Raw genomic sequence first — 22318 nt, 5'->3', positions numbered from 1 at the left:
TGAAAGTGAAAGTCGCTCAGTCATGTCCAACTCTGCAACCCCATGGACTGTATAGTCCATGAATTCTCCAGTCCAGAATACTGGAGTGGGTTGCCATTCCTTCTCCAGGAGATCTTCCCAACCCAGGGATCAAACCCAGGTCTCCTGCATTGCAGGCGGATTCTTTACCATCTGAGCCATCAGGGAAGCCCAAGAATACTGGAGTGGGTAGCCTATCCCTTCTCCATCTGATCTTCCCAACCCAGTAATTGAACCAGGGCCTCCTGCATTGCAGGAGATTCTTTACCAGCTGAGTACAAGGGAGGAAGTATATTCTCTCCTTTATCCACAATGCTCTGCTGCCAAAGATTACCGTTGGTTAGAAAAAAACTTAAAACTAATATTGTAGTGGGACTTCCCTGGTGGTCCAGTAGTTAAGAATCCACCTTCCAATGCAGAAACAAAGGTTCAATCCCTGGCAGGGGAAGTAAGGTCCCACATGCTACAACTAAGACCCAATGCAGCCAAATGAATAAATAAGTATTTTTTTAAACTAATATTGTAGTGATGATATGATAATAAGTACAGTAAGTCAGGCAGTGAAGCAGAAATATCCAATGACATGGCTTATATGTGGAATCTAAAAAAGAAATGATACAAATGAACTTACAACACAAAAAGAGATTTATAGACTTAGAGAACTGAACTTGTGGTTGCAGGGATGGGGAAGGATGGGGCGAAGGGATAGTTAGGGAGCTTGGGATCGACATGTACACACTGCTATTTTTAAAATGGATAACCAACAAGGACCTACTGTATAGTACAGGGAACTCTGGTCGATGTTATGTGGCAGCCCGGATGGGAGGGGAGTTTAGCTGAGAATAGATACATCTATATGTATGGCTGAGTTCCTTCGCAGTTCACCTCAAACTGTCACAACATTGTTTGTTAATTGGCCATATCCCAATACAAAACAAAAAGTTGTGTTTTTTTCACTATATAATTTATTACTTTATTTTTTTGGTGCATATATTGTATTTTTATTTATTTTTTTAAATTGTCTTATAGTTGATTTGAAAGACAAGGTGCTGGGCAAGAAGGGTTTTGTTCCTCTCTTCTTCCTCTGAAGCCTCTGATTTACCTTCAGAGCAATTTGTTCTTTTTTTTTAATTTATTTTAAATACATTCGAGTATTTACCAGCATACTGTGGAGAGAAATACTGTTTTATCTATCAAGGAATATTGTAAAATAAAAACAATAGAAGAAAAAAAAACAATAGAAGGACAAAACTTCATACTTGCCTAAAGTAAAAGCTGTCAGGCAAGGAGATAATCCTAGTGGGAAAAGCACACAGCTAACACATAAATGTGACCTATGAATAAGCTGAGCGGTGTGGATGCATTTTTTATTGGTGAACCATCCTTACACTTGTGGGCTATATGCCCTTTTGGTCATGGTGTATTATCCTGCTGAAATCAGTTTGTTAATTCTTTCAGATATTTGCATCTGTCCTTATGAGATTGGTCTCTGGGGGTGTGTCTATGAAAGCTATCTTCATCAAGTTTTGCTACCAGGATTAAGTAAAATGAGTCGGGATGGTGTCTGTCCATTTCTGTTCTAGAGGATTTTCCATAGCATAGGAATTACCTGGGGCTTGGTTTGCTTGTACCATCATCTGTGCCCAATAATGTTTAGGAGAATGTTTTCATGACAACATAAAAAATTTTTCCCTAGTTATGAATTGATTCTGATTATTTCACCTTTCTTTGAGTCAATTTTTGTAATTTATATTTTCCTATAAAAGCATGCATTTCACAAACTACTTAATTTATTAACAGAAAATTATAAATGTCATTCTCATAATTTCTAAAAACAACACATCCTTTCTTAAATCCCTTTCTCCTTCCTCATGTTAGATATTTGTGTTTTTGCCTTGTTTTATTCCTGACTAGACCTTGTCATGGGTTTGGTTGTTTAGTGGTCTGTTCAAAGAACCAACTCTTGGGTTTATCATCTGTATTGTTTTTCTCATGCATCAATTTCCACTTTTATCTTCACTAATTTTTACTTTGATTGGTTTTTTTCAGTCCTTTATCTAGGTTTTTGGTATTTAATTTGGGCTTCCCTGATAGATCAGTCGGTAAAGAATCTGCCTGCAGTGCAGGAGACCTGGGTTCCAGCCCTGGATCCGGAAGATCCTCTGGAGAAGGGAATGGCATCCCACTCCAGTATTCTTGTCTGGAGAATTCCATGGACACGTAGTCACAAAGAAAGAGTCGGACACAACAGAGCTACTAACACTTTCACTACTTTCACTTTGGCATTTAATTTACTTCCTTTTTCTTGTTTAATAACAAAAGTATTTAAGGCAATGTGTTTTCTTTTGAATGTAGCTTTGAGTGCATCCATTAATACTAATATAAAATTCTGTTTCTCATTAACTTCTTTATTGTTTGTAACTGCAATTATCATCTCTTTAATCCACCCAAAAGAGATACTTTTAAAAAAATAATTCTCAACAATAAGGTTGTTTTACTGTTAACCTTTATATGATTTTCTAGTTTTACCTCACTGTGATTAGGGTCAGTGCATATCCTACTTTTTGTAACTGTTAAGAGGAATGTTATTTTTGGCCCAATACATGTTCAGTTCAGTCGCTTAGTCGTATCTGACTCTTTGCGACCCCATGGACTGCAGCACGCCAGGCCTCCCTGTCTAAATGCTCTGGGGACCACAATAAATGTGTATAAGATTTTCATGTAACTACAAAAGCAAATCTGTTGATTATTCAGTCAGTCTCCATACTCATTTGCTTTTTGACTACTTGAACTGCCCAGCACTGGGTCACCCACTAACATCACGATTCAATCCATTTCTTTTGTATGAGAACAGTTTTTGCTTCGTTTCAGTACCATTTTATTCAGTTGCATGAAGACGATGGCTTTCATTTTTTGTTATATTTTTGTCAACATAAAAGAAACAAGTTTTGTGGTTTTTGCCTTGGATGTTGCTTTGCCTGTTATTCCTATTCCCATCCTCACTTTCTTCCTGGCACATCTCTGTCCATACTTTCATTTGTCTTTCTGTGTCTTTATGTTTTAGATGCATCTAAACATCTATACTCCATTATAAATGGAGTATAAATTTTGTTTTTGACCTAATCTGTGAGCCATCTTCATCCAGTAAAGGAGTTATATCCCATTTCTTACAGAAAATGACAGTATTTTGGTTTTTTAATTTGTGTTATCCACGCGCTTTCCACTTTTAATACTTCCCTGCTATTTCCTTCTTCTTATCTAGTTGTTGTTCAAGTTTTATTGATTCTGTTTTTACTAATGATTGGAAAGTTACACATTCTTTTTGCTTATCTGGTTGTGTTCACTGTTTGATTATCCATACGGAAGAGAGTCTGGGAGAATTGAGTTAGATGACCATCAGAGATTGTATCTGCCCTGCTCAAACCTTTAAAACCAAAGAGGAGGAAGGCTTAGATTTATCACAGCATAGAGATCTCCTGGATTATGAGAAATAGAAGGCAGCTAGTAGGGGAAGCCTTGATAAGGAGTTTCACTTTTGTTTAGAGAACTTATTTGTGTGTTTTGGGTGCCCAGAGATCTCTAAGGTAAGATCCCTTCTCTAACTGATGTAATTGCATGCAATACCTTCCCTTGGTGTGGTACTTCTGTAGTTTTTCAGATTTGGCTGGCATATCTTCTCTTAGAGTGTAAAGACCCTCGAAGGCAGAGGAGTTTTGTTTATTCATCTTTTTTGCATCCAGAGTTGCTACTATTCGGTCCTTACTACAAACTTATGAGGCAGATAGAGCATCTAGTAGAATCCTTATTTTGCAGAAAAGGAAAGAGTTGCCCTCCAAATTAAATGATTTTCTCAAGCTCACGTGGCTAAATGGAGATGCCACCCAGGTAATTCTTTACTCCGCTGCTTTCCCCCACCTACCATCCTGTCTCCCAGAGCAAAAGAGACATCCTAGATGCTATTTGTCTTGTGGGGTGACAACGGGGACTTAACCTTTCATTATTTGTGCAGCAGAGGAAAGTAGGTGCTGTTTGCCCTATTTTCTGCTGGGATTCTGGTACGCCCGTAAGCCCTGAACACACACGTGAGGAATTCCTATGCCAGGTGAAGTCACCCGGGCAGGAAGGGAAACCTACCCCCTGAGGTGGGAAGGTGGCTCAGAAAACCATCAGAAAGGCCTCTGCTCTGACCTAGACAGCATGCAGAAGGGATCCTCTCCCTGGATGGTTTCAGCATTCACAGCTGCATCGGTCCCTTTCCCCGAACCCCTCAGCTAATGTTGCTGGGATGTGCCGGCAAAGTTAGTGCTATTAGAATTCTCATTTTATTAGGCTTTAATCAAGCTCTCCTGTGAAGTGCTTCATCAATTCAAGTTTGCATTTTGCATATAAAATAATCAAAGGAGAGTGAAGCATCGTAGACACAGCATGTTTTTTTAATGAAAATGATGTTTTTAATTTAGTCATATAAAAATCATCTGGGGGTGGGGAAGGGAAGAATTGGGAGTTTGGGATTAGCAGATGCAAAGTAGTATGTATAGGATGGGTAAACAGCAAGCTCCTCCTGTATAGCACAGGGAACTTTATTCAATATCCTGTGAAAAACCTTAATGGAAAAGAAATGAAAAAATAGATATGTATATATGCATATATAGATATATATATATGTATGTATAACAAAGAAAGTGAAAGTCACTCAGTCATGTCTGACTCTTTGCAGCCCCATGGACTATACAGTGTATGGAATTCTCCAGGCCAAAATACTGGAGTGGGTAGCCTTCCCCTTCTCCAGGGGATCTTCCCAACCCAGGGATCGAACCCAGGTCTCCCATATTGCAGGCGGATTCTTTACCAGCCGAGCCACAAGGGAAGCCCATGTATAACTGAGTCGCTTTGCTGCACAGCAGAAATTAACACTACACTGTAAATCAATTATCCTTCAATAAAATATTTTTTTAAAGAACTTTTTAAAAAGCCAATGTAGGGGCTTCCCTGTGGTCCAGTGGGTTAAACCTCTATGCTTCCATGCAGGACAGAGGGCATGTTCAACCCCTGGTCAAAAAACTAAGATCCCACATGCCGTGTAGTGCAGCCAATAAGTTAACAAAATAAAATTAGTTTATTTAAAAAAAAAGTGTACACTAAACAAAAAATCATCTGGATGAGATACATCTAAGTGAGAGAAAGATTTATATATTCTCTTACATGGGCCTTAAAAAGCCAGTGATCCAAGAGGGAGGAGACATAGGTACACCTACGGTTAATTCATGTTGATGTGTGACAGAAATCAAACCAGTATTGTAAACCAATCATCAATCAATTAAAAATAAATATTTTTGTTTAAAGCCCATGATCTTTGTAGGTTTGTGAAATGATTTCCAATTCCATGAATATTTTCCCTTCTCTCCCTTGAGCACTATCCCCAGCATTCTTTAAAATCAACCTAAAAACTCACCTTCCCTGAAAGTTTATTTCCATGACATTAGGGATACTTATTTTTACAGCTTATGTTCATTTGTACATGATATTTGGAAAAGTCTACTGTGATAGAAAGAACATGGATCTGGGTCAGTCTGCAAGCTTGTGTTCCAGTTTCAAGGTCTGCAAATCAGCTCACGTCTTCAAGCCTCAGTTTTCTTATCTGTAGAATATGGGCATGAGACTAAATGGTCTTCCAAATGCATGAACTGTTAAAAGTTCTTCAGGTGTTGGGTATTTGTCTCTTCCACTCATCCAACTGGGTCACGAATCCCCGTAGAAGAGAAGAGTATACCTTCTCCATCTTCGGTACTTCCATCCCCACCCCAGGCTGGCACTCTGCATTGCCCCCAGTGGATATCTTGTCAATGTTGATTGCCAGACCAGCTAACAGCGCCTGTGGTGGCCAGGAGGTGGCACTTTGGTGTTTTCTGCAATCAGAGAACAAACCCCAGAGCAAGAGGTCACTCAGGTACCTGCTTTATTGACCAAAGTGGATCTAGTGATCAAAACAACCAAGGAGCTATATCTCGTAAATTTGCATATAATAAATAAAGTTTGGTAGTGGTGATGGTATACAGGTCTATGGGTCTTCATACATGCATAGATTTCTGGCATACCACCGCAATGAAGATACGCAGTCATCCCATTACCCCCCAAAACTCCTTGTGTCAGACTCCGCCTGACTCCAAACCCTGACAGCTCTATTCCAGAATATCTCATAAATGGATTCATACAGTAATGTAACCTTTGAGACTGGCTGCTTTCTCTTCTCTCAGCAGATGCCTTTGAAAGCAAGCCCTGGTGTTGCATATTCATGATTTGTATTATTAGCTCATTCCTTTTTATCGCTGAATAGCATTCCATCATATAGATGTATCACCTGTTGATGGATATTCTGATTGTTTCCAGTTGGGGGCACTTAGGAATACAACTGCTTTAAACACTCATGACTGAGACCAGGTGACTCAGTAGGTAAAGAATCTTCCTGCAGGGCAGGAGATGCAGGCAGCGCAGGTTCGACACCTGGGTTGGGAAGATCCCCTGGAGGAGGGCATGGCAACCCACTCCAGTATTCTTGCCTGGATAATCCCATGCACAGAGGAGCCTGGCAGGCTGTAGTCCATAGCGTGGCACAGAGTTGGACACTACTGAAGCGACTGAGCACGCACACATGCAAACACTCGTGTGTAAGTTTTTTGTGAACATAAATTGTGCTTTTTTTTTTTGGCTGCACTAGGTCTTCGTTGCTTTTTGGGCCGGCTTTCTCTAGTTGCAGTGAGCAGGGGTTACTCTTCCTTGCCGTACGTGGGCTTCTCATCGCAGTGGCTTCTCCTGTTGTGGAGCACGGGCTTTAGGCACATGGGCTCAGTAGGTGTGCCTCGTGAGCTCAGGTATTGTAGCACACAGGCTTAGCTGCTCCGCGGCATGTGGGATCTTCCTGGACCAAGGATCGAACCCACGTCCCTTGTATTGGTAGGCAGATTCTTATCCACTGCGCCACCAAGGAAGTCTGAACATAAGTTTTTATTTCTCTGGGATAAATGCCTGGGACTGAGATTTCTAGATCATGTGGTAACTCTGTGCCAGTCTGTTTTCCCACTGACTGTACTGTTTTACATTCCTCCCAAGAATGTGTGAGAGTTCCTCTGATTGTTCTACAGCCTCACCAGCATTTAGTCTTATCACTTTTGTTGTTCATCTTCCTCTTTTTTTTGTTTGATTTTGGCCATTCTGATAGGCTTGTAGTGATATCTTGTTGTAGTTTAATTTCCATCTCCCTAATGGCTAGCAATGTTGACCATCTTTGCATGGACTTATTTGCCACCCATAGGTCCTCTTTGGTGAAGTGACTACAGATCTCTTGCTCATTTTAAGTTGATTTGTTTGCTCTCTTATTGTTGAATTTTAAGAGTTCTTTATTCTGGACATAGGTCCTTTGTCAGATATGTCTCTGCAAATATTTTTCCCCAATCTATATGCTCTTTTCATTCTCCTATCAGTGTCTTTTTTTAGAGAATAGTTCTAAATTTTATGCATTTTTTTTTCTTTGTTGGGTTGTGCTTTTGGTGTCATTTCTAAGAAATCTTTACCTAGTCCAAGGTCACAGAGATTTTCTCCTGTGTTTTCTTCTAAAAGTTTTATGGTTTTACATTTAGATCTATGACCCATTTTGAATTACTTTTTCATAAAGTGTGAGATTTAGGTCAATGTTTATTTCTTTTGGCATGTGGGTGTTCAAATCCCAAGAAATGCTGAGTTACCCAAATGCTCAAATGATCCTTTCTCCATTGAATTGCTTTTGCATTTTTGTGAAGAATCAATCAGTTGTATTTATGTAGATTATATCTAATTCTCCATTCTGTTCCCACTGATCTATGTTTTTATTCCTTTGACAATCTTCTTGATGATTACCTTTCTTGATTACTCTTATTTTGTAGTAAGAAAATTAGCTACTGTAAGTTCTTTTTTTTTTTTTTCAAATTGCTTTTGCTGTTCTAGTTTCTTTGCCTTTCCATCTATATTTTAGAATCAGCTTGTTGATATCTATCAAAAATTCTGCTGGAATTTTGTTCGGAATTGCATTAAATCTACAGATTGATTTGAGGAAAATTGACAGTATTCAACCATATTGAGTTTATCAACCTATATACACATTATTTCCCTCCATGTTTTTAGATTTTCTTTTATTCCTGTCATCAGCATTTTTGCTTGACTTCTTTCATCAACCTTTCATAGTTCTCAGCTTACAGATCCTACACACATTTTGTTAGATTTATGTCTAAGTATTTTTGGTTTGGGAGTTGTGGATGGTTTTGGTTTTAAATTTCTGTTTTCAGTTTTTCATTGCTGGTGTATAGAAATATTTTTATCTGTTGCCCTTGTATTTGTGACCTTGCCAAACCCACATATTAGTTCTAAGAGCTATTTTGTAAATTCCTTGGGACCTTCTGCATAGACGATTATGTCATCTGAAAATAAAGTCATTTGTTTCTTCTATTTTAATTTATATGCCTTTTAATTTATTTAAACCTGCCTTGATGCACTGGCTAGGGCTTCCAGTATGAAAGTGCCCAGCAGCAGTAAAAGCAGAAATCCTTACACTGCTCCTGATCTTTGGGGAAAGCATTCAGTCTTGCACCACTTAGTATGATGTTCGCTGTGGCATTTTGGTAGATGTCATTTTTCAGGTTGAATTCTCTTCTAATCCTTTTTGCTGAGAGATTTATTTCATGAATGGATGTTGAATTTTGTCAAATGCTTTTTCTGCGTCAGTTGATATAATCATGTGGCTTTCTTTTTTATTCTGTTGCTATGATGGATTACATTGATTGATATTTTTAATACAAAACCAGCTATGCATTTCTTAGATTAACTCCGCTTAGTCATGATGTGGCATTGTTCTTATGTAGTTTGGGATTTGATTTGCTGATATTTTGTTGGCCAGTCTAATTAAATCCATGTTTATGAAGGATATTGGATACTGGTTTTTAGTTTTCTTTTCTTGTATTGCTTTTGTCAATTTTTGGTTTCAGGACAATGCTCATAAAATGAGTCATAAAGTGTTCCTTTTCTTCCATTTTCTAGAAGAGACATGGGGAATAGATGTTATTTCTTCTTTAAATATTTGGTAGAGTTTACCAGTGCAATCATCTGAGCCTGGAGTTTTCTTTTTTGAGAGGTTTTTAACTACAAATTTAATTTCTGTAATAGATAAAGCAAGCTTCAGGTTTTCTATTTCTTCTTGGGTGAGTGTTGGTAGTTTGTGGCTTGCAAGGAATGGTTTGGTTCTGTCTAAGTTGTTGAATTTTATGCATAAGGTTGCTGTAGATATTCCTTTTTTATCCTTTTAATGTCTATGTGGTCTGTAGTAATAGCCCCTCTTCCATTCCTGATATGGGTCATTAGGTCTTCTCTCTTTTATTCTTTCAAATTAGAGATTTAGCAATTTCACCTATCTCTTGAAAGAACCAACTCTTTGTTTCATTGATTTTACACTATTGTTTTTCTAGTTTTAATTTCATTCATTTTTGTTCTTATCTTTATTATTTCCTTCCATCTACTTGTTTCATAAAACTTGGTAAAGATTAATGTCACCAATATTACTGAGTAAAACCATTACAAACTGTTTAAATTCCTTATTTTGAGAACCATCCTAACAGTTTTCCATGCTTTATTTCTTTGCAGTTGACCGGTCTGAGCGTCTCCAATGGAAAGGACCAACTTGTAGTGTTCCATACAAAAGACAACAAAGACCTAATTGTCTGCCTCTTCAGCAAACAGCCAACCCACGAGAGTCGAATTGGAGAACTGGTTGGAGTCCTGGTGAATCATTTCAAGAGGTAAAGTTTGGTTTTTGCTTAACGAAGGCAAGTTTAAAATAGATGAAATCTTTCATCATAATTCCCACTGAACTTGTTTCATGCCAATTTTAGCATATTGAGTTATTTTCCTTCTTAAGGACAACTTAAATCATCTGTTTCGCAGAAGGCGAAATTAGCATCCCGGCTTAGTTTCAAGATTAGGAATGATCCTCTGCTTTTCCAGCCTCCAGCTGAACCAACAGTGAGAGATTTCCCCAATGGCGATTTCTTCATTGCCAATCCAAGCGTAATTAAATCCAAAAGACAGAAAACTTACTTTACATTCTTAGTATCACAGCTTCTCATTTATCCCGAGGATAATCAATTCAAGTATCTGCTATGAATATAAACAAATTAGAAGGCAGGTGTAGGATGACATGTGGGTCCACAAAGACTAAAGGAATTCTAAGAAGCAATTACCTCTGCAAAAACATGGAGTCATGAGGGAATGTGGTATTGTCAGAGAACTTCATAGTAAACCTAGATGATGCCTAGTGTGATTGTGTATGTCTATGTAGTGGACAGTGATGTAAGAAAGAAAAATGGGGAACAGATCCTGATGGTGATGGTGTTCAGTGAGTGGATAACTCTAAGTAGAGGATTTTTGTCTGGTTATTTATTGGAGTTGTTTTAGAGATGGAGTTTTTTCTCTAAACAAAGGCATATTTAGTGTCTGATGTTCACACATATAATTCTACAGTGTTCCTTTTTGCTGATAAATGCATGGAGAATAATTTTAGAAGTGAGCTGCAGAGGTCATTTATTTTATGCTCTTAAACCCTGTATTCTAGACCAAAACAGATCTTTCAATATCTTATATAATTCAATGCTTTTAAATGGTATAAGTGAAATGATGTTGAGTGGCCACCTGGTGGAAAATAAGAATCTGACTAAGGAATTACTAAAAGATAACAATAAATATATAGGCCTTTGAAAATTTTCCTTCTGTCTGCCAAATAAAGCTAAGAGAACTACTGAAGAGTTTAGAATGTAAGAGAAAGACATGGAGAAGTCATCTCTACAGTAAAGTCTATAACTCAAATAAGCAGGTCCATTTCCTCTTAATATGTAGTTGTAGCGAAAGATGGATAATCAAAAGGGATTTTAATTTGTTACCTTTCATTTGGATGCTTGTACTACTAAATAGTTTTTGCCTGGGACATTTAAGTATTTTTGCTCAATCTGAATCCTTGTTTCTTAATTTCTAACTCCTGTTAAATGCCTCTACAAGTGGTGGAAATATGTGAGTCTAGTTCTGGAATCCATCAATGACTTCCTTGTCCTAGCATATTGTCTGAGATACCTTTCTAGCTTTAATATATGTAAGAATTTTAAATGTCTTTAAAATGTATAGATGGAGGGAAGGAAGGCTGTCAAGATACTGGGATTTTTAAATTATTCCTTGTGTATTTTTTATTGAAGCATATTGATTTACAGTGTTTCCTATATAGATGTACAACAAAGAGATTGAGTTATACATGCATATAGATCTATTTTTTCAGATTCTTTTCCTTTATAGGTTATTACAAAATATTGAGTAGTTCCCTGTGCTATACAGTAGGTCCTTACTGGTTGTCTATTTTACATACAACATGTATATCTGTTAATCCCAAACTTCTAATTTGTCCCTCCTTTACCCCCTTTCCTCTTTGGTAATGTAAGTTTATTTCCTGTATCTGTGAATCTGTTTGTTTTGTAAATAAGTTCATTTGTATCATATTTTAGATTCCACATATAAGTGATAGCATACCGGTATTTGTCTTTATCTGACTTATTTCACTTAGTATGTTAATCTTTAGGTCCTTCCATGTTGCAGCAAATAGAGTTATTTCATTCTTTTCATGGCTGAGTAGTATTCCATTGTGTATATATAGCACATTCATCTGTTGATGGACATTTAGGTTGCTTCCACATCTTGGCTATTGTAAATAGTGCTTCTGTGAACATTGCAGCATATGTATCTTTTCAAATTGTTGTTTTCTCCAGATATACACCCAGGAGAGGGTTTGCAAGATCATATGGTAGCTCTATTTTTAGTATTTTAAGGAACTTCCATTCTCTTCTCCATAGTAGCTGTACCAATTTACATTCCCACCAACAGAGTAGGAGGGTTCCATTTTCTCCACACCCTCTCTACCGTTTATTATTTGTACACTTTTTAATGATGGCCATTCTGATCCATGTGAGGTATAGTTTTGATTTGCATTTCTTTTATAATTAGCAATGTTGAGCATCTTCTTATGTGCCTTTTGGTCATCTGTATGTCTTCTTTGTAGAAATGCTTTTTTAGACCTTCTGCCCATTTTTTGATTGGGTGTGTATGTATACATACTGAGCTGTATGAGCTCTTCTTGTCTTTTTTTTTTGATGTCCCTATCCTATGTCCCTAATTCTATGAATTAAGAACTAAAGTACAAATGAGAGGGGGAAAAAATCCTTCTGTCTGCCCCTAGAAAATTCATGCTTGGAAATTTTGACTTAGAGCTATAGTCAACTTGCTATTGACTTCTTGAGAAACGGTTAATTTGATTTTTTTTTCCTAGCTGTTTTTCTTTATTGTCAAGTATCAGAGCATTGTTGTAACTTCGAAAATCATATTGTATTTTATAAGCATAATGATGTGGCATGTAATCTTTCTTGTCCCTGGGTTAATTTTGTAAATCCAAAGGTGATAAGAATTTAACTCCAGACCAGTACTTTATCTTTAAGAGAATTTCTTTAAAGTACATTCTAAGAAGTTCTCTAGTTAAAAGTTGGGAGGAAAAGGCCCAAAATAACAAAACATACCATTGATAGACTGAATCTGAACAGGAGCCACTGTCTTTAAAACTTTTAAACAGAGAGGATTAGGGCTTAAAGTCCATGAACAAAATTCCAGTCACGTATCAGAACAAGGGGCTAGGACAGGGACTCCCTGAGTTCAGGAGATAGAGAAAAGAGTCTGGAAGATCAAGGCAACTGAAGTTTTCAGGACGGAGGCCAGAGAGGACAGAAGAGCACAAAGAGGGGATGCTGGAGATCTGTGTAGGATCCCCCTCAAGCTCCAAATAAGTCTTAAAAGCAAGACCCAAAGGGATCAAACTGCTGCCAAGTAGTTTAACTGTCCTAGAACAGAGCTCATGAATATTTATAGCAATGCACAAGTATCCATCCCCAGCAAGGCAGAATTCACAATGTCTGATGTCTAATCAAAAATTACTAGGCATACAAATAGGCAGTACAGTGCGATCCAGTACAAGGGGAAAACCATTATCCAATGGAAACCAACCTGCAACTGACAAAGGTGTGAGAATTAGCAGATACAGACACGAAAGCAATTATTATAACTAAATTTCAGGTGTTCAAAAGTTAACTACAGACATGGAAAATATTTTTTAAAAAGAGATGCAAATCAAACTTCTAGATGAAAAACACATTTATGTATGAAATAGTTCATGATTAAAAACAAAGACAAAAATGATAAAGCTTATGGCTTTCTCCTCTACCTAATGAGTTTCTCGTGACCATCTTCTCTCACAAATTGAAGCCAACCCTTTCCTGGCATTTTTCCCCATACTAATCTGAAACTGAATTCAACTAAATATAAATTAGCCTTATTCTCACCTCCTTCAGTCATTCCTTAACCTGGACCCGTTATTTCTGCCTCTGCAAGAACTCACCCACACATTTCACATTTTCTAAAACATTGGAAGGCAGTCTTTTAATGAAGTATATTCTGAGGTGTGACATTTACAGTATTTAACAACCAGCATGGCCCAGAGACCATTCAGCACAGACACCCTTCAGAAACACCTGATCCAGCCATACCAGCAAGTCCTGGCTACATTCCACAGACAAGAAATTACAATAAAGAAGAAAAGAAGGGAGCCTGAAGTCAAATATGTTTAGGATTCACTGATGAAGTTAAATAGGTTCTTTACTGCAGTACTTCCCAGAGCTTTTATTAATAATATGCTTTGTTCATTTTAAATATAGGCAATTAAAAAATGGTTACACACACACACAAGTATGTATGTGCTAAGTCACTTCAGTCGTGTCCGACTCTTTCGTGACCCCATGGACTGTAGCCCACCAGGCTCCTCTGTCCATGGGATTCTACAGGCAAGAATACTGGAGTGGGTTGCCATTTCTTCCTCCAACAATTATGTATATCATAAGCCATATTCAGAAAGACATTCAGGAAATGAGTAATTCTGTTTGTCTCTGGAGAGGGGAGATGGGGTACCAGGAGAAAGAAGTATGGGAGGGAGATTTATTAGTTTTTCATTATAAACCTTTTGCAACAAATACATGTATTACTTATCTAAATTTTTTTTCATTTAAATAATAAAGCATGCTACTTTTTAGGTATATTACAGAAGGCCCTAAATTCATGGTTATTTTCCTTTCCTGTTTAGAAAAGTAGAAAAGAACTAAAGAGCTTTCTAAGCAAATGGTTTCTCTCATGGCATTGAATATGTTGAAATAAACCCAAATAAAACCTCCTAGAAAACTACTGTTTCATGGGATCCCGTTGTGTAGGTCACATGACGCTGAGGTGAGGTTTCTTTGTCTGCGGGGTTTGTACCAGTGGTTTCCCAGGCCAGTTTGCTTTGCAGAGGTGATGAAAGTGGCTGACTTGACTTTTGGTTTGTATCTCACGCTCAGCAGTGACTACCTGCTGGTGGTGAGCTATTCTGCCCACGAGTAAACAGATGGGCTCACGTTGGCTGCCCTGACTACAGAGCACCAGAAACTCTGCAATATTAAGCTGTCAAAGGACCCATCTGCCCTAAGCAGCTGTCCAGGCATTTGCCTGTCTGGATGCTGGAAACCTCAGTATAACCCCAGTCTTAGGCACAGAACCTTCTCATTTTCCCCATTCGATTTCTGTGGATGCAAGCCAGGAGTCAGCACCATCTGCTGCTTGTTTTTCATAAGCAGTCTCTTTAATATCTGCATGTGGGGTCTTTAGTTGTGGCACAGGAACTCTTAGTTGCAGGATGTGGGATCGAGTTCCCCTGCCAGGGGTTGAACCCGGGCCCTCTGCATTGGGAGCACGGAGTCTTAGCCATCGGACTATCAGGGAAGTCCCTTGCTTATGTTCTTTTTAACCCACACTTAAACTATGGGTAGAGTCAGACTGATAAGCAGGCCATTGGCGATGGCCACGGGAGCAGGGGGAGAGGTGGCCTCCTGAGCAGAGGTGAAAGGGAGGGGACAGGCCAGCTCACAAAGCCCTCTGCTCCTGGCCCTGTCTGTTCTGCACTTCTAGTGCTCACGCCTTCCTGCTCCTCCTCATTCCCCACGATCCTCCACCCCTGAGCCCAGATACCCATGTTCCTAGCTCTTAATCTGTATTCCCAAGCTGCTTTCCTTGAATGCCTGGCTACTAATCAGAGTAGTTTATATTCCTACTAAAAATATGTAAGTAAAAGAAAGATCCCATGGACTGTAGTCCTCCAGGCTCCTCTGTCCATGGGATTCTCCCTGCAAGAATACTGGAGTGGGTTGCCATTCCCTTCTCCAGGGGATCTTCCTGACCCAGTGATCAAACCCGGGTCTCCTTCTTCACAGATTCTTTACCATCTGAGCCATCAGCGGAGCTGATAAAAGAAAGACAGTTGAAAATAATGTAGATAGACAGCTATAGTTGTCCCTCAGAATCCAGGGGGCATTGGCTCAAAAACCCTCTGGCGGAAAATCCACAGATGCTCAAGTCCTATACTCCATCCTCAGTATCCACAGTTCTGTATCCATTAATTCAGCCAGCTGGGGAATTGTGTGTTCCTCACTGGAAACGACCCTGGTGCTGGCAAAGATTGAAGGCAAGAGGAGAAGGGGGCGGCAGAGGATGAGATGGTTAGATAGCACAACCAACTCAATGGACATGAATTTGAGCAAACTCTGGGAGATAGTGGAGGACAGAGGAGCCTGGCGTGCTACAGTCCATGGGGTCTCAAACAGTCAGACACAACTTAGCGATTGAACAGCAACAACAAGTAGTATTTACTGAAAAAAAATCCATATACCTAAGTAGACCTGGGCAGTTCCAACCTGTGTTGTTCAAGAGTCAGCTAAATAGCAGATTGGTCAATTAAATTATGGTCCATCTCCTGAACAGAGTATTGGAGCCATTTAAAACGATAATTATTGGGACTTCCCTAGTGGTCCAGTCGTTAAGACTGTACTTCCAGTACAGAGGGCATGGGTTCCATCCCTGGTCAGAGAACTAGGATCCCCCATGGAGCAAAAAAAAGAAAAAAATGATAATTATCAAAGTCATCTGATTCATGGTGATGGAAAAGTGAGTGACCACCATTCACCTGCCTCTGCTTTCCAGTAGAAGTACATTTACATGAAAACGTAGAAAGAGATGCCACTGTCCTTACTAGTACTGGAAACTAGAAACATTGCTCAACCAGATGCCTGCTCAGAGGGACGTCCTTCACACCTGTTCACATGTCACCTATCAGGCCTTCTCTGCCATCCTGTAGAGAAGAGCAGTCCACCCACCACAGTACTCCTGTCTCCTCCCCTGCTGAGTCTCCCCCATGGCTTTCATGTCCTCTGACACTCTGTCTTTAGTTGCTTATTTATTGTATGTATTGCAAGTAGAATACAAGCCCCAAGTAAGCAGGGACTGTATTGTTCACTGCAGTTCCCCTAATGTTCAGAACATTCCTGGCACTCAGAAGACTCCCAGTAGATAATTGGTGAAAACAGGGGCTGACCGCTGTCCCCCTTGGGCCAAAGGATACTTCTAGTCCTTTCCCACCACTGTATGCCTCTTGTCCACCAGAGGGTGTAACTTAGTCCTCCTTCCGAATGAAGGAAAGGAAGAACCCTGACATTTTCCTTCCCCTTATGAACACCTCTCATCGTCTACCAATTGCAGGATTACCACTCTAAGCAATGTAGTACATCTGGTTACAGAAGTGAAGAGGTATTTCAAGATACTAAATTAGCAACTAAAAGACCTATGGGCTGGAAGAGCCATGGGTATGTTGTATGCTGGGAGTTGCAGCTTTTCATTTACTTAAAAAAAAATAAGTAGTAATTTACTTATTTTTTTAAAAAAAACTAGGAATAATGTCAAACTCTCCTTGTCAGTAAGCTGACAAGGAAGCAAGATATAGGGATTTCCGCTCAGATCAGCAGCTTCATAAGTAAAAGGCTTCCACATCTAGCGGGTGTGTCCATAAGCCAGCTCTCCAGCTGAAAAACTGAGAAATGGGCCTTCTCTGGTGGTCCAGTGGTTAGGAATCACCTGCGATTGTAAGGGACATGGGTACGATCCCTGGCTCGGGAAGACTGCACATGCTGAGGAGCAGCTAAGCGTCTGTGCCACAGCCACTCAGCCCACGTGCACGAAGCACCCAGGAGCCCGTGCTCTGCAACAGGGGAGCCGCCGCAATGAGACGCTCACACACTACAACTGTAGAGCAGCCCCCACTTGTCACAACTAGAGGAAGCCCACCCAGAGCAGCCAAAAATAAACAAATATTTTTTTAAAAACTGAAAAATGAATTCTAACTTCAAACAGGTGGACCGTAAGAAAGACTCCAAAAAATCCATATGCCCTTTTTGTGTGAGAACACCAGAACTGTTTCCTTATTTATGAGACCTATAGAGAAAGTCAGTAGCAGTGAGACAGACATAGACGACAGCCTTAAAAGAAAAAGTGTATTTCCGAAAAGTATTATAACAGAAAATTCACATTGTAGAAACTATAGCCTGAATACAATTTAAGAAAGCAAGGATTCTACATAAACAGACCAAAGATTGCATGACAGACTGAGATGAAAAGGAGCAAGCTGAGAAACAAAAATGTCCAATTATGTGAATGAAATAAGAAAAGATATCAAAAAATTTAAATTAAAATGAAAATGCAGCAGTAACACAATTGGTATTGCAGAAAACAGAATTGATATGAAAGAAAAATTTAAGAAGGTCTCTTGGTATACAGAGGAAAGGTATAGTAACAAAGAAGTTGACAGATATAGAAGACAGAACAAAAGATTTACATTCAAATAATAGGTGTACTTGAAAAAGAGAAACACACTGAGCAAAAGTAAGACGTTTTATTAATTTTAAGAATACATTTAAGTTTTAGCATCTCTGAAATTGGGGTGTGATTTAGCATTGGTGGATTCTTACAGTGATAATGAGCAACATCTTAGGGATACACAAAGGATACATCTTATAGGGAAGGCATCGTATATTCAATAAAATGTGTTCATTTAAAACATACTAGAAGAAAATCTTCCTGTGTCAGCATAACAAGATTGTCACCATGTGGGTGAGATGCCTATCCCAGGGGCAGTCACTTCGACCAGAGAAGTGGGTCTTCTCAGAATATGAAAATCTTCAGAAAACCCAGGGGCAGAACCTTTTTTGGTACAGGGCAAGATAGAGCTGGGTGGGAACGTTTGGAGGTGAAGTATATGAGGCCAACATTTCACAAAAGAAGCAGAAAGTGACGCTGGGCAGAAGAAACTAATAATACAGCATCATTACTAACTGTGAAAACATAGAAATCATAGAAGTCCATCAAAATATTTTAACATATTATGGTATTTCCTTACAAAGAAATAGCATTTGCCATGAAAAAAATAAGGGCAGTCTTTATCAGGGCTCCTTAAGGTGTGGGTCGCATCTGCACTGAAATCACCTGGAAGTGCTTATTCACAAGGCAAATCCCTGGGCCCCTTCTATCAGTAAATCCTAATTTCTAGGAATCTACACCCTTAGTGAGCTACCCAAGCAATTCTCATTGGTTTCATGAACTGACTTAGAAAATGGCCAGGATGAACACGTGATATTTTCAGATGGCCATTGTGACAAAGGTAGCATTAAAAAAAAAAAAAAAGCAAACCACAAAACCTTTGTGCTTTTAAAATGATTATTATCAAATCAGGTGCAACAGTAGCATCCCCTCGTACCCCTGTGAAGAGAGGCAGGGTGAGGAATGGCCTGAGGTTCAGAGAAAGGAGTGAAGGAGGGTGGAGATGAGAAATGAGATGAGGATTGGCAGAACCAGCATTCTGTCCGCCACCTCTGCTTGCCCCAGAAAGAGCCATCCCTCACTCTAAGCAATGGTCTTTAGTGACCTTACAAAGTTTGCTGTTAGGACCTGCCTGCCCATTTCCAGATGGGATACCCCACCTGCAGTAACAGGCCTCCATGGAATGAACTTAACCCATTTCTATATAGTCACACCCATCCGCTGTACACAAAAGAACACAGAGCAAAGTCTTAAAAGCTTTTCGGTGTGACTAAGGCAGGAGCAGAATCAAACAGCATTAAGGTGTATCAGCTGCTGAGGATGGTGAACCATCTACCGACTTTCCATTTCTTTCTCCCGGCACTGTGCCGCCTGCCTTAAGAAGCAGCTGCCCTTGGACAAAAGCCCTCTCTGAGGACATGCAGGGGTGCACAGTCATCCTCAGCTTTACCTGCTCTCATGATGGAGATTTACTGAAGACTTTTGTGCAGATCAAAGATACTTATTTGCTTTATGACATAGCCATCTTTGCCTTTCATGTTGAAAGAGAAAATCCAAAAGTACTGGAAAACTGATCATCTTTTCAGCATCACTGCAGGGAGATATGGTACATTTAGGGTAATCGTATTACTTTTTTGAAGGCCCATAAGCTTCCCCAGCGGCTCGGCAGTAAAGAATCCGCCTGCCACTGCAGGAGACACCGGTTGTTCAATCCCTGGGTTTTGAGAAGATTCCCTGGAGGAGGAAATGGCAACCCACTCCAGTATTCTTGCCAGGAAAATCCCATGGACAGAGGAGACTGGCAGGCTACAGTCCGTCTATAGGGTCGCGAAGAGTCAGACACGACTGAGCAACTAAGCAACTGAGCACTTGCCCAGCCCTAGACGTTGCAATATGTACTCACGTGGAGATCTTCCTGTGAAGTTTTCGTGAATTCACACCCTGGTTTGTGCTGTTGGGATTTTTTCCTAAATTGTCAGAGAGAAAATTTAAATGAACGGGCTTTTTTTTTTTTAAGCTTTCTTCATGTGTTTATTTCAAGTCTTATCGACTGTATAGGAAGCATAACTACTTAACCAAGTATTTCATCTGAAACAAACACTGCTATATTTTCACACCATCATTCAGCCTCCATTCTCCATGCATTCACTGCAGGTCTGGCCATGGGGGGTGGAAAGGACACAAAGATGGACCGTGTGATCCTTTTCCTCAGATAGCTCTCGATCTCATGGGGAAGATGGGATGGTGTGTACACTCCATTGCCTGAGACGAGCTGTGACAGGGCCAGGCCATGGAAGCACAGGGGATGAACTGATCATCCATTGGGTCTCCAAGGCTGGCTGGAGTTTTATCAGTTGGGACGGGGCACGATTTTCCCCAGAGAAGTGAACAGAAGATGCAAAAGCTTGGTGGAAAGAAGTAGCTGAAGTAGGACCCCAAGCTAATGAATTTGAACTTTATCATATAGGTTCTAGGGAGAACATAAGTGTTAAATTATATAATGCTGTGACTTTCTTGGTGGTCCAGTGGTTAAGAATCTGCCTGTCAGGCAGGGAACACAGGTTCAATCCCTGGTCTGGGAAGCTTCTGCAGGCTGAGGGGCAACTAAACCCAGGTGCCACAACTACTGAAGCCCACATGCCCTAGAACCTATGTTCTGCGACAAGAGAAGCCACTGCAATGAGAAGCCCGTGCCCACAACAAATGATAGCCCCCACTCGCTGCAACTAGACAAAGTCCAACCTATGCAACAAAGACCCAGAGCAGCCAAAAATAAATAAATTTTTAAAAATATATTTAGATACATATGTGTATACAACACCAGTGAGTCAAAGCCTAATAACATGTTATCTCCCATGTTAAATGACATTTCCATGTTAAATGTTAAATACCATCATCTTCCATGTTAAACATGCTCAGGAGAGCAAAACAATTGTTCTCTTAAAAGGGAAATGGAAACTTGAAGACACTAGTTGATATACATCTGCGGCCCCCATATGCCAAAAAGAATGAATTAAATGGAGAAAGAACTAGTATGGTAGAGAATAGAAAGACAAGTGCGACTCTCAGTAATAAAACTAGAAATCAGAAGTCCTCAAAGGAGTAAGAGCGATAGCAGAATTCCTTACCGTTTGTAACGTCCCTGCTGTTAATTTGGTTACCCAAAATATATAGTTATTGGCCAAAAAAGATAATCCCTAAGATGAGAAGGACCTAGATTTTTGCCCCCAGGAACAGCAAGGAAGTAAGAGGTTTACAGGAGCTTTGCTGCCTTCTACAGCCGTTTTTCAGGGAGAGAAGTTTCTCCAGGGGTGGATGACAGTAACACTAAATGGAGAGAGGAGGCACTTGAGTGTGGGGACATCGGTCATTTGGTCTGTCCAGCAGCCCCTTCTGGAACCTCTCTGTCCCGGTCTCTCATCTCCAAAGTTCCCACCGGGGGCACCACATCCTGGCATCCCTGACTCCCTGGCAGAGATGAATAGTGCAGGGGTGGCACGTGGCCCACGCTGCACCACTTCTCCCTTCCTCCAGATCGCTGGGCCTCAGTCCAGAGAAGATGCACAGGTCACTGCCTCTCTGGACACCCAGGGGCTGGGGCAGCCACATTTCCAAAGGTGGAGGAAGCTGTCAGCAACCATGGCATAGCTGACCCACAGAGAAGCAGAGACAGCGGTAGAGGAGAATCTGACAGATCCAGGGCCCATGTCGCTGAAATGCAGCGCCAGCCTCCCTGTGACCTTCACACCACGTGACCTTGTTTGACACTAGATCGTGTATGATTTGAAGAAGGCTGATTTGTCAAAAATCAGTTCACCGTCATACATGTGGTTGACAGGACTATACTGTAGGTGCACTTGGAAATTGTTAGGCAGATGAATATTTTATTATATGGGATTTTTTTCCAGTTTTTTAAGAATAGATTTTTTTAAAAATTCAATTCACCAAAAGTCAATTTGCCAAGTGGCCAGTTCACTGAATTTGCAAAAATTTGCAGTTACCAAAACTTGATTTCAAGGAATATCTTTCTTGAATTAATTCCTTGTCACAGCATTTTAAGGCATGTTCAAGTTAAAGAAACTAAGGGTCTCAGATTGGCTTGGTCTTTTCATGAAATTTACCTGAAAAAATGGACTTCACTCTATTTGCACATACGTTGTTTGGCATTTACTTAGAACTATTAGGGAAGGGTGTCCTTTTGTTAGATCCTTCAAAGAACTAGCAAGCATATTTTATATAATCATTGTGCTCTTAAGTAGGCCTCAACCCTTCCCAAATAGCAGTATCAGATACTATGGTCTGACTGTCACAGAGGCACCTACATTTCAGGTCATCCAGACTCAAGCTTTTCCTAGAAACTGGCACCACCCACTTTCCATACCAGATCTTAAAATACAAAGCAGCTGTCAGAATCCACAGAGTTTAGCATTTCTTTATGGGAAATTTAGCTTATACTAACTCTTCAAATTTTCCT

At 39.9% G+C, this 22318-nt stretch overlaps 1 protein-coding gene across 2 annotated transcripts in view; it reads left to right on the top strand.

Moving 5' to 3' along the window:
• Positions 1–22318, top strand: part of MYO1D (myosin ID) — a 351718-nt gene that overhangs the window by 240741 nt on the left and 88659 nt on the right. For both annotated transcript variants that reach the window (XM_043480702.1, XM_043480703.1), the window contains exon 21: positions 9682–9836. In XM_043480702.1, coding sequence (XP_043336637.1) covers positions 9682–9836 — 155 coding nt within the window. The remainder of the gene's footprint in view (positions 1–9681; positions 9837–22318) is intronic.

The sequence above is a fragment of the Cervus canadensis genome, chromosome 1, assembly GCF_019320065.1.
Source record: "Cervus canadensis isolate Bull #8, Minnesota chromosome 1, ASM1932006v1, whole genome shotgun sequence".
Lineage (NCBI taxonomy): Eukaryota > Metazoa > Chordata > Mammalia > Artiodactyla > Cervidae > Cervus > Cervus canadensis.
This window is presented reverse-complemented; position numbering and strand designations above follow the sequence as displayed.